The sequence below is a fragment of the Lepidochelys kempii genome, chromosome 4 (genome assembly GCF_965140265.1).
Source record: "Lepidochelys kempii isolate rLepKem1 chromosome 4, rLepKem1.hap2, whole genome shotgun sequence".
In the NCBI taxonomy this organism is placed as follows: domain Eukaryota; kingdom Metazoa; phylum Chordata; order Testudines; family Cheloniidae; genus Lepidochelys; species Lepidochelys kempii.
Genome location: NC_133259.1, coordinates 30026749 through 30047652, shown reverse-complemented (window position 1 = coordinate 30047652; position 20904 = coordinate 30026749). Strand labels below are relative to the sequence as shown.

Below are 20904 nucleotides of genomic sequence, written 5' to 3'. Positions count from 1 at the left end.
GCTGGGTGCTGAGGTCTTTTGAAAATAATAGGCTTGGAGTTTTATGTTTTTAAAAATATAGCAGAAGAGAGATAAGGGGGAGATTTTTGCCCCCATTTTAGTCTACAAAATATTTTAAAGGGAATCTGAAAAAAACTTATTCTTACAGTCACTATGAATTACATCATCCCTATTCAATTCCAAAATCTGAACAGAAAAAATATGAAAGATTTATGTAGTGGGAATTAGTATAGATGTGCTTGCTGCAACAGAGCAGCCCCTTATAATACAAGGCCACCCAAATAATGACATCAGAACTGCAGCCAGTCAATGTTTCTAAGCTTTTAACATCATTCAAAAACAGAATCAGTAGCAAAAGGGGAAGGGTGTACCATCCAGTAACGAAAGCAGTAAGTAGCATAATGTGAACAAACAGCAGAGAGACACCATGACATCCGAAAGGCAACTGTTTTCTTTGTACTACATCTGTAAATATTGAAAACTGGTGGTCTGTAGGAGCTGCTGCCATTTTGTCAGGCATAGTTGATGCAGCATGTGACAGAGACAATACTAACTATGTATTATCTCATGAACACTTAGCTTTTGTTCTTCCTTGTTTTGTTATTTCCCTTAATCTAAAATAAAATTCTAATACAAAATTTAGACTGCAATAATATGGTTACCCGTGTTTATGAAAAAACCTCACAGTAACAATAGAACCATTTTCCCCATAGTTCATGAAATACACATGTAGGAAGCATCTGACTCCTTTTGTTTCTATGACTGAATTCTAAAGGCATTAGGATCAGATGCCTCTTTGCAGTTAAATAAGTAATAATAATAATTTTGTAGCCTTGACATACTTTCCAATTATCCCTGTTGGAAGCAGTGATATCAGGAATAAATTACCAAATATTCCACCGAGTTTGAAACAGAAGATATGAAATTTTCAGAATAGCAAACAAATGCCCGTTTTTCACATAAGTAGACTTGAAAGCATGCCCACAAAGTCACTTAGACATGTCAGTTAAGAAATAAGTAGAGGGAGGCCCATCCATAATTAACTTCCTTTTTAGGATAATTTTGGACTTGACTCTGTGCCTGAATCAAATCTAAGCAGTATGATTTTGAAATCTGTGCGTCAGATTTTCAAGGACAATTTATGGGTCAACTAAAAACAGCTCCTGTGACTAAATAAGAAATATTATGAAAGTATGATTTTTAAAGAGATGGAATACTCCTCTATTTTCTGCTAGAAAATGGTTAATTGTGTCTTTGAGACATATTCAGAACACTACCATAATTCTGAAACATGGAACATACACACTTAAAGAGAATACAGACCACAGGGAAAAGGGGGAGAAATCTTTAAAGTTTGTGTGATGTCTTCCATGCTGCCAAGAGACAGAATGAAGGACTCTGTTACCCTCCCATTTCATAGCTGGTAATTGCTTTAGGACAGCAACACTGTAACTTTAAAGACAGTATCAAATTTTACTCCTAGAACTGTAGGGACATTTTCATGCCAACTGTACACAAAACTGAAAAAATTAAGCTCATCACTATTTTTGCTATAGGGCAATAAAAATTCACTTTCCACTTTAATTACGTATTTTGTGCCATTATCACCATGAGCCATTCACTTCCTGAAACTATAATACAGGACGTACATCAAAGCAGAATTGGCAGTGGTGGGGAATTGAAGGTCAAATATGAAATACAGATTGGTTTCCATCTGAATGTTACCACCCTGGTGAGCTCAGCTCATTGTCACAACAAAAGTGAGAACTTAGCTGGGGAAAGGGAAACCAGGAGAACTATTTAGTAAAACTCACTTATGCCTTGCTGCTTAGAGTATTTGTAGTATGATACACATGCTCTCGGTTTGATTTTCATTTGTATATTTGTGTTATAAAAGATGGCCATAGATTCTATTACCCTTGGGCGCAATCCTTCCCTTTACAAATGTTTATATCAGGGAAATGACTACTTCTCTTACAAACTGCAGTTCTAAAATCCAAAGGACTGATGATGTGGGCTCATGGGTGCTAAATAGAATTTCATGCTTGTTATATTCCAATAGCACTTTACATCTATTTTTAATTAGTCATCTTATTATCCTTTCAATGCTGTACTGTATTAACCTTCTCCCTTTATAAGTGGTAACTATTATTTTTATTTACAGATTTGACCAAAACCTTTGCTTAGAGACTAGACTGGGATCTCTGCTGTCATTTTCACCTGCTGCTTTACTTTCACAGCACTGCAAAATGAGCAGTAATCAATGTTCACCTCTTAGCTCTGTTTGTATATTGTTTGGCAGAAATTCATCTAATTTTGCAAGCTTTTGCCTCTGGATTAAAATGCAAAAGTTTCCAAAGATCTGATCCTGCAAACACCTATGGGAAACTACCCACGAGTTAAGTGTTTTCAGGGCGAAAACCTATAAATGTAACTGAGATCTCTTTCTCCCACCCTGGAAAAAAATCTGCACTTTTGCATTGCTCTGCTTACCAGTGTAATGCTATTTTTTAAAATTGATTTAATGAAGTCTTATTTATATGATTATCAATAGTTATAACAAGGATTATAACAATGGAAAAAAAATCAGATATGTCTCTATTAATATTAAAAGGACACTGTCAGGTTGATTTAAACCCGTAGTTTGGGTTATGAAAGAAGGCTTTAACCTAACACCAATAAGGAACATTTCCAAGATGTTTTTGTTCAAATTCTAGCAATAGGTTGTTTGTTTTCCCTAGGATGTAAATATTTCCTCCCTGCAGTTTTTGCAATCCAAAACACTGCAGCCTTCTCCTAGGCCATGAGAGCTAGGGAGTGAAATTGATGAGAAACAAAAGAGAAACTGACTTGTCTATTTTCATTGCCTAAACAAAATTTAATGAAAAAATATACCAACCAACAGTATTAATAGCAAAAGAGTAAATTAGGTTCAATATTTCTTTCAGCTTTAATTATCTATGGTGCTGTTAATAACACAAATTGCTTCTTAAAATGTATGTTTTTTTAACCTGACCGTGTCCCTTAAATATGCTCCATTTATGTCATAAACCCTGCAATTATGTGTGTATGTGAATATGTGAAATCTAGTCATAGGTGTGTACAAGCCCCTTCTAAGTGGCTAAAAGCCCCAGCAGTGATAATACTCACGTTGGCATTGCCCCCATGACTGACGGGCCCAGCCCCAGCAGCAATCAATTCTACTTCCAAACCGACACAATCCCATAGAGGAGACTATTTGTCTGGGCCACCTACACAAGATAGTTAAAAAAAACAAAAACAAAAACACCCTTATCTACAATTCATAAATCTTTTTTAAAGAACGTCCATGCTACTTTTTAAAATAAGTATCTTTCTGGTTAACATAAATATTTATAATATCTGCTTTAATATTAGTCTGTAGTATTTCTGTCCTAGTGTAGAACTCTGACAGTGTGTGTGTGTGGGCGGGGGGGGGGAGGTGTTAACCAAAGAGACATTTTAAAACCAGAAATAGCAGCACCTAATATACTTTGTAGCATGCTCACTGCTGCCACTCACAGGATGGTCATAAGCAATATTAGATATCTGAATTTTACAACATTTATAAGTAATAAACTGTCATCAACAGTGTTTCAACTTGATTTCACAAATCTGAACTCATGGCTAAGTTTAAAACCTGTCCTAGAAATCAAACATTAAGACAAGTTTCTGTCTTGCAAACAGGCAATAATGGGAAAAGGGGAGTTTAATTTTTTTTTTTTTTTTGGTCTCATCCCTGTGAAATGAAATAGGTTACATTTGGAGTCTTAAATATTCAGAAAGCAATGTCATAAAATTATTACATTTTAACAACAATGTAAAACAAAGCAAGAAAAAACTATTTGAACAAATAATAAAAATAAATATTTGGTATGTGCATGTTAATTGATTTCCATGTACAGTAAAGCAAAGTTAATGTTTTCATTTGAAAACCTATTCAGTCTTTCATTATACATGAACCACTCCCATATTTGTGTTTAAATATTTCACCAAATTTGACACAGTTTAACAATATTGATTACACACATTCCTGTACCTCAACACTTATTTTCACATTTCATTTATCTAGATTCATGTTTAAACTTGAGTTGCTATTTTTTTTCAGTATATTATTTAAATGGCTCTTGGCACTACTTAGGTTTGTATGTTATATGAAGCATTTTTAAAAATCTTGCGGTATATGTCCATAAGCACTTGTGTATAATTTTTAATAATAATCATAATAATTTATTTGATGATTTAATAATAATCATCAGGAACAATACTTAATTTATAGGCACATATATATACAAAATGTGTGTGTGTGTGTATACACACACTTTGTATAAATAAAATTTGTATACTTTAGATGCCATGAAAGACTGCCTACCAAGCCCCATACCTCTTCAAATTGCTTTATGCCAGGTGATACGCAAGAGGGTGCATTACTTCTCACTAGCCTCAGCTAGTTCACCTCTGTCAACAAAGTCCTGAGAAGCAAGAAACCAATTCAGTCTTCCCAGTTCATTCATTTCAAGACCACAGTAAGCTTTACAACAGCCAGGTGTGCTTTTTTTTTTGGCTTGGGGAGTGGGGAAGAAGAGTGGAGAAGAGAGAATGTAGAGAGGATTCCACTGGAGGCTAAAACCTCAAGGCTTCACTTGTTTTTGACCCTAGCTTGAACTCCAATCTCCAGAAGTGAGAATGCTTTGCATCAGTCAGACTTTCTACATACATTTTTAATGATCCTCTAAAGCAGGGGTCGGCAACCTTTCAGAAGTGGTGTGCCGAGTCTTCATTTATTCACTTTAATTTAAGATTTCGTGTGCCAGTAATACATTTTAATGTTTTTAGAAGGTCTCTTTCTATAAGTCTATACTATATAACTAAACTATTGTTGTATGTAAAGTAAATAAGGTTTTTAAAACGCTTAAGAAGCTTCATTTAAAATTAAATTAAAATGCAGAGCCCCCCAGAGCGGTGGCCAGGACCTGGGCAGTGTGAGGTGCCACTGAAAATCAGCTCGCATGCCATAGGTTCCCTGCTTTAAAGGATCAAATCATCCAGGACTTGTTGTGATGAATTATACATAGATAATACACAGGTTGGAATTTTCAGCTGTACTGATGTAGCCCGTAGGAGTATCAGCTGCATAATAAAGTTAAAAGAACTCTGGAGTTGTTCAAACCTGTCATAGCATGCATATCTCACATCTCTTTACAGCTGAGATATGTTCATGTAAGACACTATATTATGTGTAGCTTTTCAGAATTATTTTAACACACTAATATATATGAGTGTGAAAGGGAGATATACACAGGGGGAGGGAGACTCATGAAGGTTAAATCTGGGGTGGCCACAAATTTTTTTTAGTGGTGGAAAAAAAACAAATAAGATGCTAAGTCTCATCCCTCCACCGCACATGTAAACACAGTTTATTCAGTTCTTCACTTTTGTCCATCATAGATGTCTCTTTAGAAAAAGTAAAATCCTGCCATTAGGTAAGTCGAAGTTTCAAAAGAGGACAATCAATTGCGGCTGCTCAGTCATTCCCTAAACTGAAGATACAAACAATGAGACCAACTTGTTTATGACCTGACAATCAGCGTTGAGTTTTCCTTAGTTCCTTTTCTTAGCTTCCCACCACGAGGGGAAAAAATAGGTTTAGATCGCTACACTGAAAACTTCGGACTATATTTAGATGCCAAGTCTTCAGGACTGGCTCTGCCAGAAAGGGTCGGAGAGAGCCGAATGGCTGGTGTCTCTTGAGCTTCACAGGTGCCTCTATCAACTCCACGGCACAACTCAAATCCCCTCGCTTCAAGCGCCTGCACGCTGTCAGCCCTGGACCTTGCTCTCTCCCCCACGAGCCCCTTCCGCGCCTGAGAGCTCGGGGGGTGCGAGGGGGGGGGGGGGTTGCAGGTGCTTTTCGTTACATTTTGCTCTAAGCAAAACCCCCAGGGAAAGCGACTACACTTCTATGTTCTGCTGCCTCTCCCCACAGACCTGCCTCCCCCGGGAGCCACTGGCCAGGGCAGTGCTGGCGAGGGGCTCTCTCCCCCCGCCTTACCTTCCGTCAAACTCCGCCGCAGCCTCCAGGTGAAGCCAGGCCACCGCGAGTAACCTCAGGAAGAACAAATCCATGTTTGGAGGGAGCAAAAAAAAAATAAAAAAATTAAATAAAAAGTCTAGGGGCCCCGGCGGCGGCGGCGGCGTGAGGAGGGATGCAGGGCACCGCAGCTGCTCGCCGCTCCGCTCCCAGGCACTCGCAGCGCCGCCCCCCGCCTCGCCGCGCCGCGCCGCCCCGCGCCGAAAGCTGAACTGCGGGGGCCTCCGGCGGCTGCTAATCCTGGCTGCTGTGGGAGCCGCCCGGCCGCGGCAGCCGCGAGCCCCTCGCGCTCCCTCCCAGCGCGCGGGGGGTGCAGCGGGGGCGAGGCGCCGCCGCCCGCCGCCAGCAGGGGCGCCGGGGAAGCGAAGGGAGCGGAGCGGCGTCGAGCAAACTCCCCGAGCTCCAGCGAGCCCCTGCGCTCGGGCAACCAGAAAGCGGCGCGCTCCCCGCCGGGGGGATAGCACGGCACGGCTCTCGGGGCTCCGTCAGGACCAGCCCCTGGCCAAAGGGGCCGGTTTCACAACACGCCGCCGCCGCCCCTGCCTCGCACTCCGCATCTTCGGTGCACCTGGCAGCGAATAAAGCGACGCTGCCACGAAGTAGAGGCTTTGTACAAATACCTTCCTACCAAACCGCGCTACCCAGACCCCTGCGGCTGGAGGTTTCCGTTTAACTTCCCGCCAGGAGCTGCACTGGGCCCCCGGGCCAGCCCAGAACCGGATGGGCTTAAAGCCACTGCCGCCCCTCCCCCCACTTTCCATGGGCTTTGCCCGTCTGTGCTTCACCTCCTGGAAGCGCCTCGCAGAATCTCAGTCCGTGCAATTTAGGCAGGATGAAAGTATTTTAAAAATTGTAAGGGGGCTTGATGTTGCAAGGTGCGAAGCAGGTACTGAGCCCTCAGCACCTTGCAGGATCAATACATTGCACCACAGCCCAAGCCTTGTTTATTTTACTAGTGGGAGAAGTTACACTGAGTTCCAGAGGGTTGCTCAGGTTTCTGCCCTGGTGGTGGGAAGTTCCATTGTGCCAGAGGGGCACAGTTTTCAACGACAAGCCTCAGCCCAGAATTTTAGTTGACACTGTCGCTATCCTGGGCTCAAGACACTGAGAGCCTTGAAGATAAGGAATGATCTTGAATTTTAACTCAATAGTCTAAGGGAAGCCAGTGCAGAGAGCAGAGGACAGGTTTTATGTGCTCCCAGTAGCCAGAATTGCTGTACCAGCTGGAATTTTCTAAGGGCTTTGCATCCCAGGATAATGCATTGCTTTTATCCAGGCCAGAGAGATGGCAAAGGTGTGTACAACTGAGGTCACTAGTAATAGTTTAAAAAGTGCAAACTGTAATTTAAAAATATTAATTATCAAACACATTCCACAGTGCCAAGCACTGGTTATGGTACATTTCAGTCTTTCCGAATACTGAGCAAAAATATATTAATGAACAATTTCTTTTTAATGACTCAGACACCTGTTTATTTATGTTGATAGAAAGCACAAACTTGTAAGTACACAGACTGACGTTTGGCACAGTATAGTTATACAGATTACATAAGTATGTATTCTGTATACAGTTAAGTACAGTAGTTGACACTAATAATATAATGCAGTGTTAAACAACTGATGTCATGAGTAATGCATGTAGTTATTAGAAGTTGGGTCAATTAAGAGACCTATGTAAACAATGGAGAACATGGGTCTTCTCAGATGGAATTTGTACCATTTTTCATTTGTGCATATGGGACTTGTTCCCATTGAAGTTAATGGCAAAACTCTCATTTACCTAGATATTACTATGATGGGTGCAGTAAAAGTACATGGATAAAATTATTTCTTAAATACAAGTTAATATGAGGTCACAAATATTGTTTTCTAAGAGATCCCTGTATGGACCTAGCCATTCACAGGGGAGAAGTAATTTATGGAAGATTTCCTGTAAATAGGCTGGGTGTGTTTATTGTAGTATTAACAAGGAAAAGCTGTAAAAATTCAAATGGTTGGACAGATACATAATTATATTAATTATCTGTGACAGAAGAAAATGGGGGTCAAATTTACCTCCACTGGTATTGGGAGCTGCAAATTACAGCACACAGCACCAGCCATAGACACTGCTCCGGGAGGAATTTACCCTTGGGATCCAGAGAAATCCTGGTGGTGGGATGTGCTGAATCAGCCGCTTCCAGTAACTTCTATCCAGCTTCCTTAAAGTGCTTTACAAACATTAATGAATTAAGCCTAATACCCAAGTAATTAAGGTACTACCCTTATTCTCCCCCTAGTTTATATAAAGAGAAACTGAGGCACAGTGAGATTAAGTGCCTTGCTACCAAGATCACATAAGAAGTTTGCCACAGAGCTGGGAACACAACCTACATCTCATGCCTTCCAACTCCATCCTTCCTCCCCATATGCACTTGAACCCTATCCAGTTGACACGAAATGACCACAGATGCCAGAGTACCCCAAACACTGAATCACACTCAGACATATATGTAAAATGTATTTCATTTTCATTTCTAGGCAATGATGTGAATATTTTCTGAATTGTTCCTATTATAATACTTGTGACATACATGAATCCCTGTGAAGTTGAGCAGAGGCAAACAATCAAAGTACAAGTTGTCTGTATAACTGTCCTGCTATTTCCATGTGCCTTTTAGTTTCAGTTCTACAATTTTGCTTCAGAACTAAACTAATAGTTACTATATATAAAATTAATATATATAACTATTACCCCACACACGACTATCAGACATGATAGCACCAAATTAAAAGTTACCATCTCTCCTTATATATTTTCTCAGGTATAAGAAATAAACGTACAAAAAGTTGACAGCGCCACAATTATTTCATCCAAAACTACTTGCAATAGATTAACTTTTATATTTAATTAAAGTTTCTTTAAAGACTACTCTGTCATTAGAGGTAATTCTGCAGCAGTCTCCTGGATTCCATTACAATACTGAGAGTTTTCTCTCCCTATTTAAAAAAATCATAGCTTTCAATTAAGAAATGGGGCCTACAGAAAGACACACTGTGTCATTCCACAGCTACCTTATTGTGTGTGTCTCTTACAAATATTTCTAACTGGCTTCTTATTAACTTTGTCCCAAAGGTATTTTGTATGTGCGACCAAAATGATAATCCCAAAAAGGGATTTGCAAGTCCTTTACATCAGGATCCATTAGATCTATCTGAGCTCTTCCTGGTTCCAATCACTGAAGTCTAGAAAAACATGATTATCCATTGATGCTATTTGAGAAAAAGGGATCCAAAGAACCCTCTGCATTGTGAACCTTTTTAACAAAGGACAGGCAAGCCCTCTGAATAATGAGGATAGACACCATTGAACACCGTGCTTCCCACAACCCATCACCAACATCTCTGTGTTCTCCAGACTGAGTTTCAGCCAGCTTGCTCTCATCCAAGTCCCTAGTTCAGCCAAGCATTGGGAAAGCAGAGACACCACAACATCTGGGTTCAATGAAATCAGTGTAGAGCAAAGTATCTTAAGGAGCAGGGTTTAGTCATGCTTCTGTAACAGGGCTTTCTACATAATCGTGGAGTCCTGTTGTTGCCATAATGTAATGAGTCTTGTATGGCTCTTATAAGCCTTCAGGCTATCGGATATTGAAATTCCTCATACGGATCTCAATGCCTCATTTTACACAGTGCATCTATACGAGATCTTTTTTTAATTTTAATTTTAAAAAAATTAAATTAAAAAATGCCAAGTTATGCATCATCTATGGAATGATGGCACTGTAGCCCAAATCATCTCACTATCACCCCCCGGTAGTCTCATATACGTGTTGTACAGAAGAGCTGACAGACTGGAACCCTGGTACAAGGGAGCCATCAAGGCTCATGAGCAATTATCCAACACTGCCCCCCCTCCTGCAGTGATTTATCAGTAAAGTGAGAACATACCATACATACATACCAAATCCCTGAACATCAACACTGCACTCTCTTGCCTGGTAATTCATAATCCAGTAAGGGTCCATAGGTGAGTAAAGAAAACCCCCAAAACTTTATGTTCAACTATATGAAAAGCTACTTACAGAGCCTTAAAAAAAAGACAAAAAACCATCCTGGATTCCCGATCACTATCGACTACCCATAACTAGTAGATTTTTTTTTTATAAGAAGCCCAACAGCAATAGCAGGTCTCTGTCATACCCAAGCTACCTGGCAGACTGTTAGGGATCAAGAAACCTCAGATGAAGCCAAACTTGCAGCACCACAACCCCTTCTCAGTAACCTTAACTAAAACAATAAGGGGATAATAACTGGTGAGATCTCCAACATGAAGACATGTTCTTGAGCATGGTTCTAATGGCAACTCATTTGAAGGGAGCTGGCAGGCTGCCCAAATGTTATCTTAGCCAGCAATGGACCTAACACCAGCCCTCCCGCACTGTTTGAATTTAATAAGCCATTGGGGCATGAGTCCAGCTCACAAGTCAGAACTCCTTGAGCTTCTCAAGAAAGCAAAACTGACCAAAACAGCCAGACAGACATTATATTTATTCCTGGACAAAAGCACCCAATGAATCCAACCTTATCATCCGTTAAATAGATATAAATTCCTTGCAGCAAGAAATACTTGGCTAATTGCAGGCATAGACAAATGTAAAATGATTTACAGAATCATGCTATATGATAGCATTAGCTATAGTATGGTCTTTTAAAATTATTTTCTAATATGTTTATGCCTTGTTTAAATTGGTCATGGAAATGGCATTAGTATCTTTCTAGCAACAAACTTGGTTAAAACACCTAGAGAGACATCTACAGAATGTCATATTTTTGTGTGACCTAGGACTTAGTTCCAGTCTTTAGTCTGGTTCTTTTGGTGTATTTCATGGGCTGCTATGAGTTCTGGCAAAGAGATAATGCTGCACCTGAAGATATTTGTAAAACTTTGGAGCCCTATTTTCTACTCTGTTTCATTCACTTTAAAGTGATGTAACTCCATTGGCCCCAGTGGAGATACACGAGTGTAAAGTCAGTGCCACAAAAGTAAAAAATCAGGCCCCTGTTCTTGATAGTTTCCTCTATCTACCGATAGAGCTACCGAGTCAAGTGAGTTTAGGCTAGCATTCCAAAAAAGTTGGTCTTATTATATTAAATTGCCTGTTTCTATACAGCTTTGGTATTGTGTGGAAAACCCAGGTTAAACTCTGGGATGTCAAAGACGCTTAGCAGGCAAGAAAGAGCAATGTTGGTGTTCATTTTCCTATTTGTGAGTTTCGAGATATTTATGGGATTAATGACCCATTCCTTTGTTTAGATCTGTTTTAATTTCTGGAAGTTCTTTAAAGGACAATGATTTCAATTACCTGTATATAGTTTTGATAAGTTCCATTTGCATTCATGCCATAGAGTTCTTTCAGCTAGAATTTATCGTGTTTTTTTTTTAAAAAAGTATGTATGGCACCTATATATGACCATGATGGGTGCAATAAAATGCCTAACCAGGGGAAAAAAAAGATGTTTGAGATAGGCAACCCAGTAGGTATTTTAGCTGAGTTGTCTGATAGTACTTTGATTCTAATTCCTTTAATTGTGACAGTCTGGCAGGATCCTGGGGTAAACGTAATGGGCCAGATGTTATAAATTAGAATAGCTCAGTTGAAGTCAAATTTAGACCAATCGAGGAGCTGAATGTATGATTTTAGGGTGTAAAGCAAGCATATTTTAGACAAGTATATTCCAATCTATTTCATATAAAGCTATTTGATCAGTTTGCTTTTGGATTAAAGTCGAAAAGCATGTCAGTAATTCCACAACCTTTTTTAGAGTCTTACATAAATTACTGTGCACCTCAAGATTTTGTTTGCTGTTTTCATTAGCAACGATTTAAGGAACTTTAAAATGTTCATAAAATTCATGTCTCTAGAATATATTGAGAGAGACAGTAGGCTGGCATAGATTTAAGGTGGGTTTAAGTGCTCAGCACAAATGGAAATGATGCAGCTGTAGGGTTATCTGCAGCTTTGCATATGAAGCTACCACTCGCTGCCAATTCTCTCTTATTCTATTAAAACAATATAGTTTGATACAATTTTGTTTTATATTCTGTTTTTTTATTAAAACTGTGCCTTCAAAAAAATTTATAGAATTATTGTAAATATCACAGATAATTAGATAACAGAAAGAGAGAAAAGTAAGAGGCATAGGCTAGGGTGAAAGATATGCTTTAAGATGAGATTTGAGAGGAGATGGAAAAGTTGGGGACTGATTCAGTAGTAACATGCCTAAAGTTAGGCACGTATTAAGTGCCTTGGCTGAATTGGGGCTTTGAGGTAGAGCAACAGAGGATGTCTTTCACCAAGAATGTGGAATTCTGGGGAGGGATAAGGAGATATCTGGGAGTAGACAACAAGGTGTTGATGCTGGTGGTAAGGTGGGGAGTGAGAAGAGCAGAAAGGGAAGGGCTGTGAGAAAAGATGGAACAAGTCCATGGAATAATTAAAAAACCAAAAAAGGTAGTTTGCGGATGGCACCAAAATTGGAGAGGTGCAAATAAAAGAAAAGTTCAGATTGTAAAGTGTCATGGATAGAGCAGTAGGGATATCAGCTAGCATGAGGAGGTTTGGAATTAACTAATATAAACTAATATATAAAATACTACAGAAAGGGAGAGGAGCTAGAGAGCACTGACACATAATAGGGAGAAATAGCCATGCCGCTGCCACTTGTCATATTTAATTGAGTTTATTTTCTCCTTAATACTAATACTTTTGAATGTAACCATGCAGGTTAGCTATAGCAAGGTATTAGGATTGGAAGATGGAAAGGGAAAAGTGCCCATGAAAAGATCTCCCTCAACCTTAGAAAGTGTTCTGCAATATGAAAGAGTTTGAGAACCACTGTCCAGACAACTCTCAAAATATATTGCAGAAATCTGAATAAGGAAGAATCAGCAAATTGGTAAAAAGGACCTTTAACTTTACAAAGATGTCAGTTCCTGAAGACACTGGGAAACAGTCCAAACAATGAGGTGTCATTTTGTTCTGGAGAAAGTAAAGAAGGAAGTGTTATTTACTCCTTCTCATAACACAAGAACTTGAGGGCACCAAATGAAATTAATTGGCATCAGATTTAAAACAAACAAAAGGCAGTATTTCTTCACACAATGCACAATTAATCTGTGGAACTCTTTACCACAGGATGTTGTGAAGGCCAAGACTATAACAGGGTTCAAAAAAGAACTAGATAAATTTATGGAGGATAGGTCCATCAATGGCTATTAGCAAGGATGGGCAGGGATAGTGTCCCTAGCTTCTGTTTGCCAGAAGCTGGGAATGAACAACAGGGGATGGATCACCTGATGATTACCTGTTCTGTTCATTTCCTCTGGGGCACCTGGCATTGGCCACTGTTGGAAGACAGGATACTGGGGTAGGTGGATCTTTGGTCTGACCCAGTATGGCCATTCTTATGTTCTCTTAGAGTTTAGCTAGAGAATGTTGTCTGCTCCTCAGGAGGCTAGAATGACAGACTTGTGAAATTCCCAGTTTCTGCTTCTAAAAAGGCTAATGGTAGTGAAATTATAGGGAGAACACAAATAGATTTTTAAATAAGAAAATTAGGAATAAAGCCAAAGATCAGCGAAAACCTATTTATATAGCGTCAGAGGTGCACCTTGTATTGTAAAAGAGGGAAACCATGCTAATAATTGGATTTTTTTCCCCGCTCCCCAATGTTTTTTTTAATGATCTTGGGTCCCAATACTACAAACATTTAGCATGTACCTAACTTTATGCACATGAGCAATCCCTTGGCTAGCCCAAGCCTGAACCTCTACATCACAATTAAACAGCCCCTTAGCCTGAGCCCTGCAAGCCTGAGTTCACTGGTATGGGTCAGCCACAGGTGTCTAACTGCACAGCAGACATATGGACAGTGTTCTATTGAATTGCTGAAAAGCTTCAGGAAGCAGGTGGGTTTTCAGACATTTTGCAGCACCCACTTAGGGGATCCAGCTGCTTTCCACTCCCTTTTGCACTATAACAGCAGCACAAAGCAGGGGCAGGGGAGGTGGGCGGGAAGGGGCCTCAGGGTTCAGGCCACTAATTTATCCTATTTGCCTCTTATTGCTATTTACTTTCATTCAGCATCACGGGGTCAAGTTCAGCTTTGATTTTATTGGTTTTATCCATTTGTTACAACAGCTACCTAATCTTGCTTGTCAGTCATCCTTAGGGAGAGTAAAGGCCTCCTTTTCTGGATGGGTCGAGCCTGAGGGCACAGAGAATAAATTTTACAATCTGGAAGATCACTAAAACAAAGGAGCATTTTCCACTTTTCTACAATGAAAGGAATTACCTGCACTCACATGAAAAGTAGACAATGTTTACAGAAAAGTTACATTACTTAACAAAAGCTATGAATTTTGGAGGGGTTGGCCACTCAAAAATTAGGTGTTAATGAGGACAACTAAATAGATTTTAAAATAGCTTTAAATGAAGTGATTAAATAACTCACAAAAACTGGTCATTGGTCACAAAATTGGGTGACTGGGCAACAAAATGGCAGATGAAATTCAATATAGATAAATGCAAAGTAATGCACATTGGAAAACATAATCCCAATTATACATATAAAATGATGGAGTCTAAAATTAGCTGTTACCACTCAAGAGAGAGATCTTGGATAGTTCTCTGAAAACATCCACTCAATGGGCAGCACCAGGCAAAAAAAACTAACAGAATGTTGGGAATCAGTAGAAAGGGATAGATGGAAAGACAGAAAATATCTAATGCCACTATATATATCCATGGTACATCCACACTGTGGGCAGTTCTGGTCACCTTATCTCAAAGAAGATGTATTAAAATTGGAAAAAGTACAGAGAAGAGCAAAAAATGATTAGGGGTAGGGAACAGCTTCCATATGGGGGGAGGGGGGGTGAGAGAGAAAGAAAGACTGGGACTGTTCAGCTTAGAAAGGAAACAACTAAGGGCAGGATATGATAGAAGTCTATAAAATCATGAATGGGGTGAGGAACATGAATAGGGAAGTATTATTTCCTCTGGGTCACCCAATGAAATTAATAGGCAGCAGGTTTAAAACTAAGAAAGTACTTCACACAAAACACAGTCAACTCTTTGCCAGGGGATGTTGTGAAGGACAAAAGTATAAATGGGTTAAAAAAAAGAATTAGATAAGTTCATGGAGGAGAGGTTCATCAATGGCTATAAGCCAAGACGGTCAGGGACGCAACCTCATTTTATGGGTATCTCTAAACCTCTGACTGCCAGAAACTAGGACTGGATGACAAGGAATGGATCACTCAATAATTGCCCTGTTCTGTTCATTCTCTCTGAAGCACCTGACATTGGCCACTGTCGGAAGACTGCATACTGGGCTAGATGGACCATTGGTCTGACCTAGTATGGCCGTTCTTATATTCTTAGCTTTGGTACTGGTCTTTTCTGCATTGCACTGGCTCTTCCTTTGCCCCCTTTTTTTTTTTAATATAACAGATAAGTAGGTCCATATTTCATGAAAATCATAGTGGTGGTGTTCTGTGCCTGAACATTTAAACCAACCTCTGCATGTAACAGTCAAAGAATTAGCTGAATACCCACATGCAAAAATAGGAAGTCTTGATTTGCATTCAATAGCCCAGGTAATTTATCCTGAAATCCTATTATCCCTATATGTAAGGGCTGTAAATCTACTTGCAACGTGAGTATTTGGCTAAAGCTACCCTCCAATATAAAGAGAAGCTTCTGTTCAGATTACTTAATGACAAAATTCAATGTCATGAATGCAACCAGAGGGCCATATTCAGGGAAAATGTGCCTTTTTAAAAACATGTTGTTTAACTCTTTATATTCAGATATAGATACTGAATACTCTGTAGTCCCTTACTGGGCAATAACAGAGCTGTAGACCGGTGGTTCTCAAAGCCGGTCCACCACTTGTGCAGGGAAAGCCCCTGGCGGGCTGGGCCGGTTTGTTTACCTGCCGCATCCACAGGTTCAGCCGATTGTGGCTCCCCCTGGCCGCGGTTTGCTGCTCCAGGCGAATGGGGGCTGCGGGAAGGGCAGCCAGCGCATCCCTTGGCCTGCGCTGCTTCCCGCAGCCCCATTGGCCTGGAGCAGCGAACCGTGGCCAGTGGGAGCCACGATTGGCCAAACCTGTGGATGCAGCAGGTAAACAAACTGGCCCAGCCCGCCAGGGGCTTTCCCTGCACAAGTGGTGGACCGGCTTTGAGAACCACTGCTGTAGACTATTCTATTATAAAGTCTGCTCATCTGATGTCAATGTTGCTCTAATGGTAGCCTGTAGACTCCACTGCACCAAAATGACTGTATATTCAAGAGTTATGTTGGGACTCAGACCACTGTTTGCACTGCAGACCCCAAAGGCAAGAGTGCTACACTGTCAAGAGATACAGACCATTGGAAAAGACACTAAAATATGGCTATTCTATAAGCCATGGTCAATGTTTAGGGATATGATTGAGATCTTGGGACACTGTTACATGAGCAGGGCATAATCTTGTGGTTTTAGAGCCTAACCCAACACTCAATGAAGTCTACCAATGACTTCACGGAGATCAGAATCAATATCTACTATTTTCAGTGAGATCACTATAGGTTAACTGTGAATAATAATAACAACAACAATACTTACAGCAGCATTTACATAGCGCTTTTAGTAGAGGATCACAAGCATATTGCAAACACTTAAGTTTATCAAAAAACTTCAGAAAGTCTCAGTTTCATCCAGAAGCAAAAATGGGAGGAAAAAAATCAAATACTCAAAAATATTCATTGGATGGGAAAACTGTTTCATGCCCAGCTCTCGTCAACACTTAGTCTCTTGCTTTAACGGCCAACCCATAATTCCTCATAAGATTATACATAAGATCACAGAAGAATGTGTAATATGTTCAGGCAATTATGGCATGTGTGTGACCGTATCCAGCCTCTGAACTATTATTTGTTCAGTGCTTACACAAGATACAGAATTCCGTGCAGTCCCCTGTGGCTGCGTGAACACAATTCAGAATTTGAAGCCATTTCTTTTTGTGAATATATTAAATCTGTGCTCCACAATCAGTCTATTGGTTTCTGGGTTGATTTTAAGATGTTGGATTTGATGTACAAAGTCCTGTTTGGCCTGAGACCCACTTATCTAACAGGCTGCCTCTCTCTCTGACATACAGTTGCAGTATGGAGGTCAGTAGAGGAGTCTAAATTTGAAATCTAGTGGTAAAACAGAGAAGCAATTATCCATTAGGTTGCTGAGCCTACAGAACTTGTTTCTACCCTTAGTCCACAACAACTTGAATTCGTTAGCCTGCGGCAAGGAACATCTTTTTTGCCTTGCCCATAAGGACATGGGTATTGAATAAGACTGGCCAATGCAGGGATGAGAGTCTGGTTGGGATTTTGTAGAGAGGTTAATTATTATTTGCTGGGTTATTTTATTTGATATTGGTGTAATTGACAACTCTCTTTATTTATACATGTACTTTTAAAAAATTGCCAAACGTGCCCCATTGGAGGGATGCTCTTTTGCAGCAGAGTAGAAAAATTTACAACACAACATGCACAGACCTAAAATGGGTATTTGCACATATACACAGGCAGTTGGACATCATAACGTGTACACATATTATAGGCATTCGTACATATTCGCTAGGAGCATGCAAAAATAATGTGCACAGTTGCATGCAGCTATTGTAACTACTGGCCGCTAGCTGAAGACACATAATGTTCTTTTTGAGTAGTTCTTGTTGAATGAACCTTTATTAAAAAAATTAAAAATTCCAGAATTATTGCCAGTCTGCTACACTCTCATAGCTTCCATCCTACCGTAATAACATATATTATAGTTCACGAACTCTAACAATTGGAGCATGAAAGCTAATATCCATCCATAAATAGAATCTACGATCTATGCTGAGGTACATGAAGAGAATGTTAGCCGTTCAAAAATTACAGTACATTAACAGGGAGCAGCACAGTTTAAAAAAAAAAAAAGGATCCGTTACTGTAGGCTCCAATTAGAGGGGCATTACAAAGAACAGAACACCGGAATTGCCGCAATGGATCAGACCATGGTCCATCTAGTCCAGTAGTTTATCTCCAACAGCAGCCAGCACTAGTGCCCTGCTTCAAAGACATGTCCCTTAATCTTTGTAATAGACAGTTGTGAAATAGCCAACCACTTCCAGTATGAGCATGAAGACTTATATCCCTCATAATTCTGTTCGCCTATCTATTGTAACAGTGGATGTTCTATATCCTTAAAGACTATTCCTTATTAAAAATCCTGCCAAGAATTCAGCCGCAATGATATCTTGTGGCAGTGAGTTCCACAGACTAAGTCTGCATTTTATTAAAAAAACATATGTTTACTATATACAATTCTTTTATTCTTTACCTTTTTCTTCTTTTTAGGACCTCAGGCTCATGACTTCACTCCATATGATGCCACGGTATCCACTATGTTGGCGATGTTACCACAGATCATCTTTTTGGGATATTTTCTTTGTAAAACTGTAAGAAGATCCATTGGATGTAAGCTGTTAAAATGCATATACATTATTTTATTTAATAATCTTTAATGTGCCATTGCATCTGCATGCATGACAGACTGAATACAACCAGATCTTAAATAAATCTAGTTATAAAACTGCATAAGCAGCCCTTCTCACTGTTCCAACTCCAACAGACATAAATAACCCACTACTGACCATAGTCCAGCAAATAGCAGAAAGCTATGTTTTTAAATGCACAATGAAAATCAGTAAAGCTGAGCTTTGCTAGAGAGCGTTCCTCTCAAACAACTTCCCTCCCTCCCACCTCCAATCCATATACAAGAAGCACCTCACCTCATGTGATCTCAGCTGTCTGGCAGCATAAAGGTCATGCAGTACATTTGAAAGATTCTCTTCAATGGAAAAGCAGTTGCTTTCTGGCTTTCTTCATTATCCATAGATATGACATTTTAATACCAGACTCTTCCACATTTATAACTTAACCATGAAAATCCATCCATTTCCTCCTTGCTTAAACACATTTCACATTAAGACCTCATATCTTAGCCATAACATGTTCACCCAAAGCCTGGGGAACCTTTAGAGTCCATCAATGCCTCTCTTTCAGAGTACAGAAGAGTCGCTATTGTGTGACACATTCTTTAATTCCTTCCTCCAAGGGACTGAGTATGCTCCTTGAGGGGAACGTAAGCCTGGATTGGGTTTTCCACACAGTGGGTCACAGTACTGCCATTGGGGATGGATTTACTGTCCCATCACTTCTCTCAAGAACTCTCCAAGGGTGACATGTAATGCTTTTGCAATTTTCTGCAACATATATTTTACATGTTTCTTTTGCATGTTTTGTCTTAGTTGTTTCTTAAGTCTTTCACATACTGTAATGTACTGTTTCTGTGTTAATTTTTATTAGCCTAAGGATGTATATATGAGATGTTTCCATTTCAGCTTTGTAGGGGCATGATTTTAGAATTGCACTATAAGAATTAATGTATAATTTGATTTCATCCTGCTAGCCACCCCATGTGAATAGCAGAAAGGAATGACCCTCTGGGACTATGAGATTCTGTTTTCCCATATCCATTACAAATTGGGCCCTCTTTCGTTGTTTTAAGGTTTAGTTAGTAAGAGACAGGATTCTGTATTGTGTCTATGTTAAGTAGGTTAGAGGAACATTGAAGGCCTGGGTCTCAATGTAAATTGTCTTGGTTATTGATTGTAAAACTTAGCAAGGTTTAATTTGCAATGCCTTTTTGCTCGATATAAAATACTACTGTTTGTATTCTCAAAGTCTCTGTAAAAAACTGTTTGGTCTCTGTAAGAGACTGCTTGTGTGAATAAGGAATGCATGGATCAGGAAAAGATAAGGTGCGAAGGCCATTGTTAACCAGATGATCAAGAAAGGAGGAGCGAAGACACTTATCAAGATTTGTTGACCCCAAAGAACCATCAACGCGTATCCATGATTGATGAAGGGCAAACTGAGAACCCTGAGGTGAAGGCTGGCACCCCTAAGACAATTGATTAAAGCGAAACCAGGACAGGATGACCCTCTCAGAGGTGTTTTGGAATGTTAACACCAAACAAGGAGTAACCGGTCAGACACTGACACAGCAAAATGTATAGACTTCAACAGAGAAAAAGGACTATAAGAACAGGGTGCTTTGCCATGGGACTTTGGGTTTGTCTTGCCACACTCCAGGAGCATCGGATTGCGACCGACAAAACCCTGCTCCCCTCTGCGACCAATCTGGCAGGCCACTAGATTGATCCAGACTCTGGACTGGTAACTATAAACATCAACTGGGCAGGACTGTGTGCGTGTGAGAGAGAGATTGAAAAGCATAAATGCAGCGTGCTGCCTTCTTCCCTACAAAGATCCCGTGTGCTTCTTATAAGTATAACATGTATAAGTATACTTATAAGTATAACAGCTTTACTGATATAACTTGGAATTTGGAGTATATAATCATTATGGATTGTGACTTCCAGTGTAAGGTTGGTATCAGTTCATGGTAGGCTAAGAGACACTCATGAGAATAACTTTCTCTTCTCTTTTTAAAATGTGTCTTCTACAAGCCTCCTGGTCAAATCCGAATTACAGTCTGAAAATAGAAAAGGAGTACTTGTGGCACCTTAGAGACTAACCAATTTATTTGAGCATGAGCTTTCGTGAGCTACAGCTCACTTCATCGGATGCATACCGTGGAAACTGCAGCAGACTTTATATATACACAGAGAATATGAAACAATACCTCCTCCCACC

At 39.8% G+C, this 20904-nt stretch overlaps 1 protein-coding gene across 6 annotated transcripts in view; it reads right to left on the bottom strand.

Annotated features, from left to right (window-relative positions):
• Window positions 1-18695, bottom strand: part of NPNT (nephronectin) — a 103854-nt gene extending 85159 nt beyond the window's left edge. Inside the window, exons 1-3 of one of the 6 annotated variants that reach the window (XM_073340843.1) lie at window positions 6071-6136; window positions 4403-4490; window positions 3151-3251 (exon numbers count right to left, since the gene is read on the bottom strand). In XM_073340843.1, the coding sequence (XP_073196944.1) occupies window positions 3151-3226 (76 nt within the window). In that variant the 5' untranslated portion in view covers window positions 3227-3251; window positions 4403-4490; window positions 6071-6136. Of the gene's footprint in view, window positions 1-3150; window positions 3252-4402; window positions 4491-6070; window positions 6415-18523 lie in introns of those variants that run through there. The other 5 variants (XM_073340844.1, XM_073340840.1, XM_073340841.1 and 2 more) reach the window with 5 other exon arrangements.
• Window positions 18696-20904: the final 2209 nt, after the last annotated feature.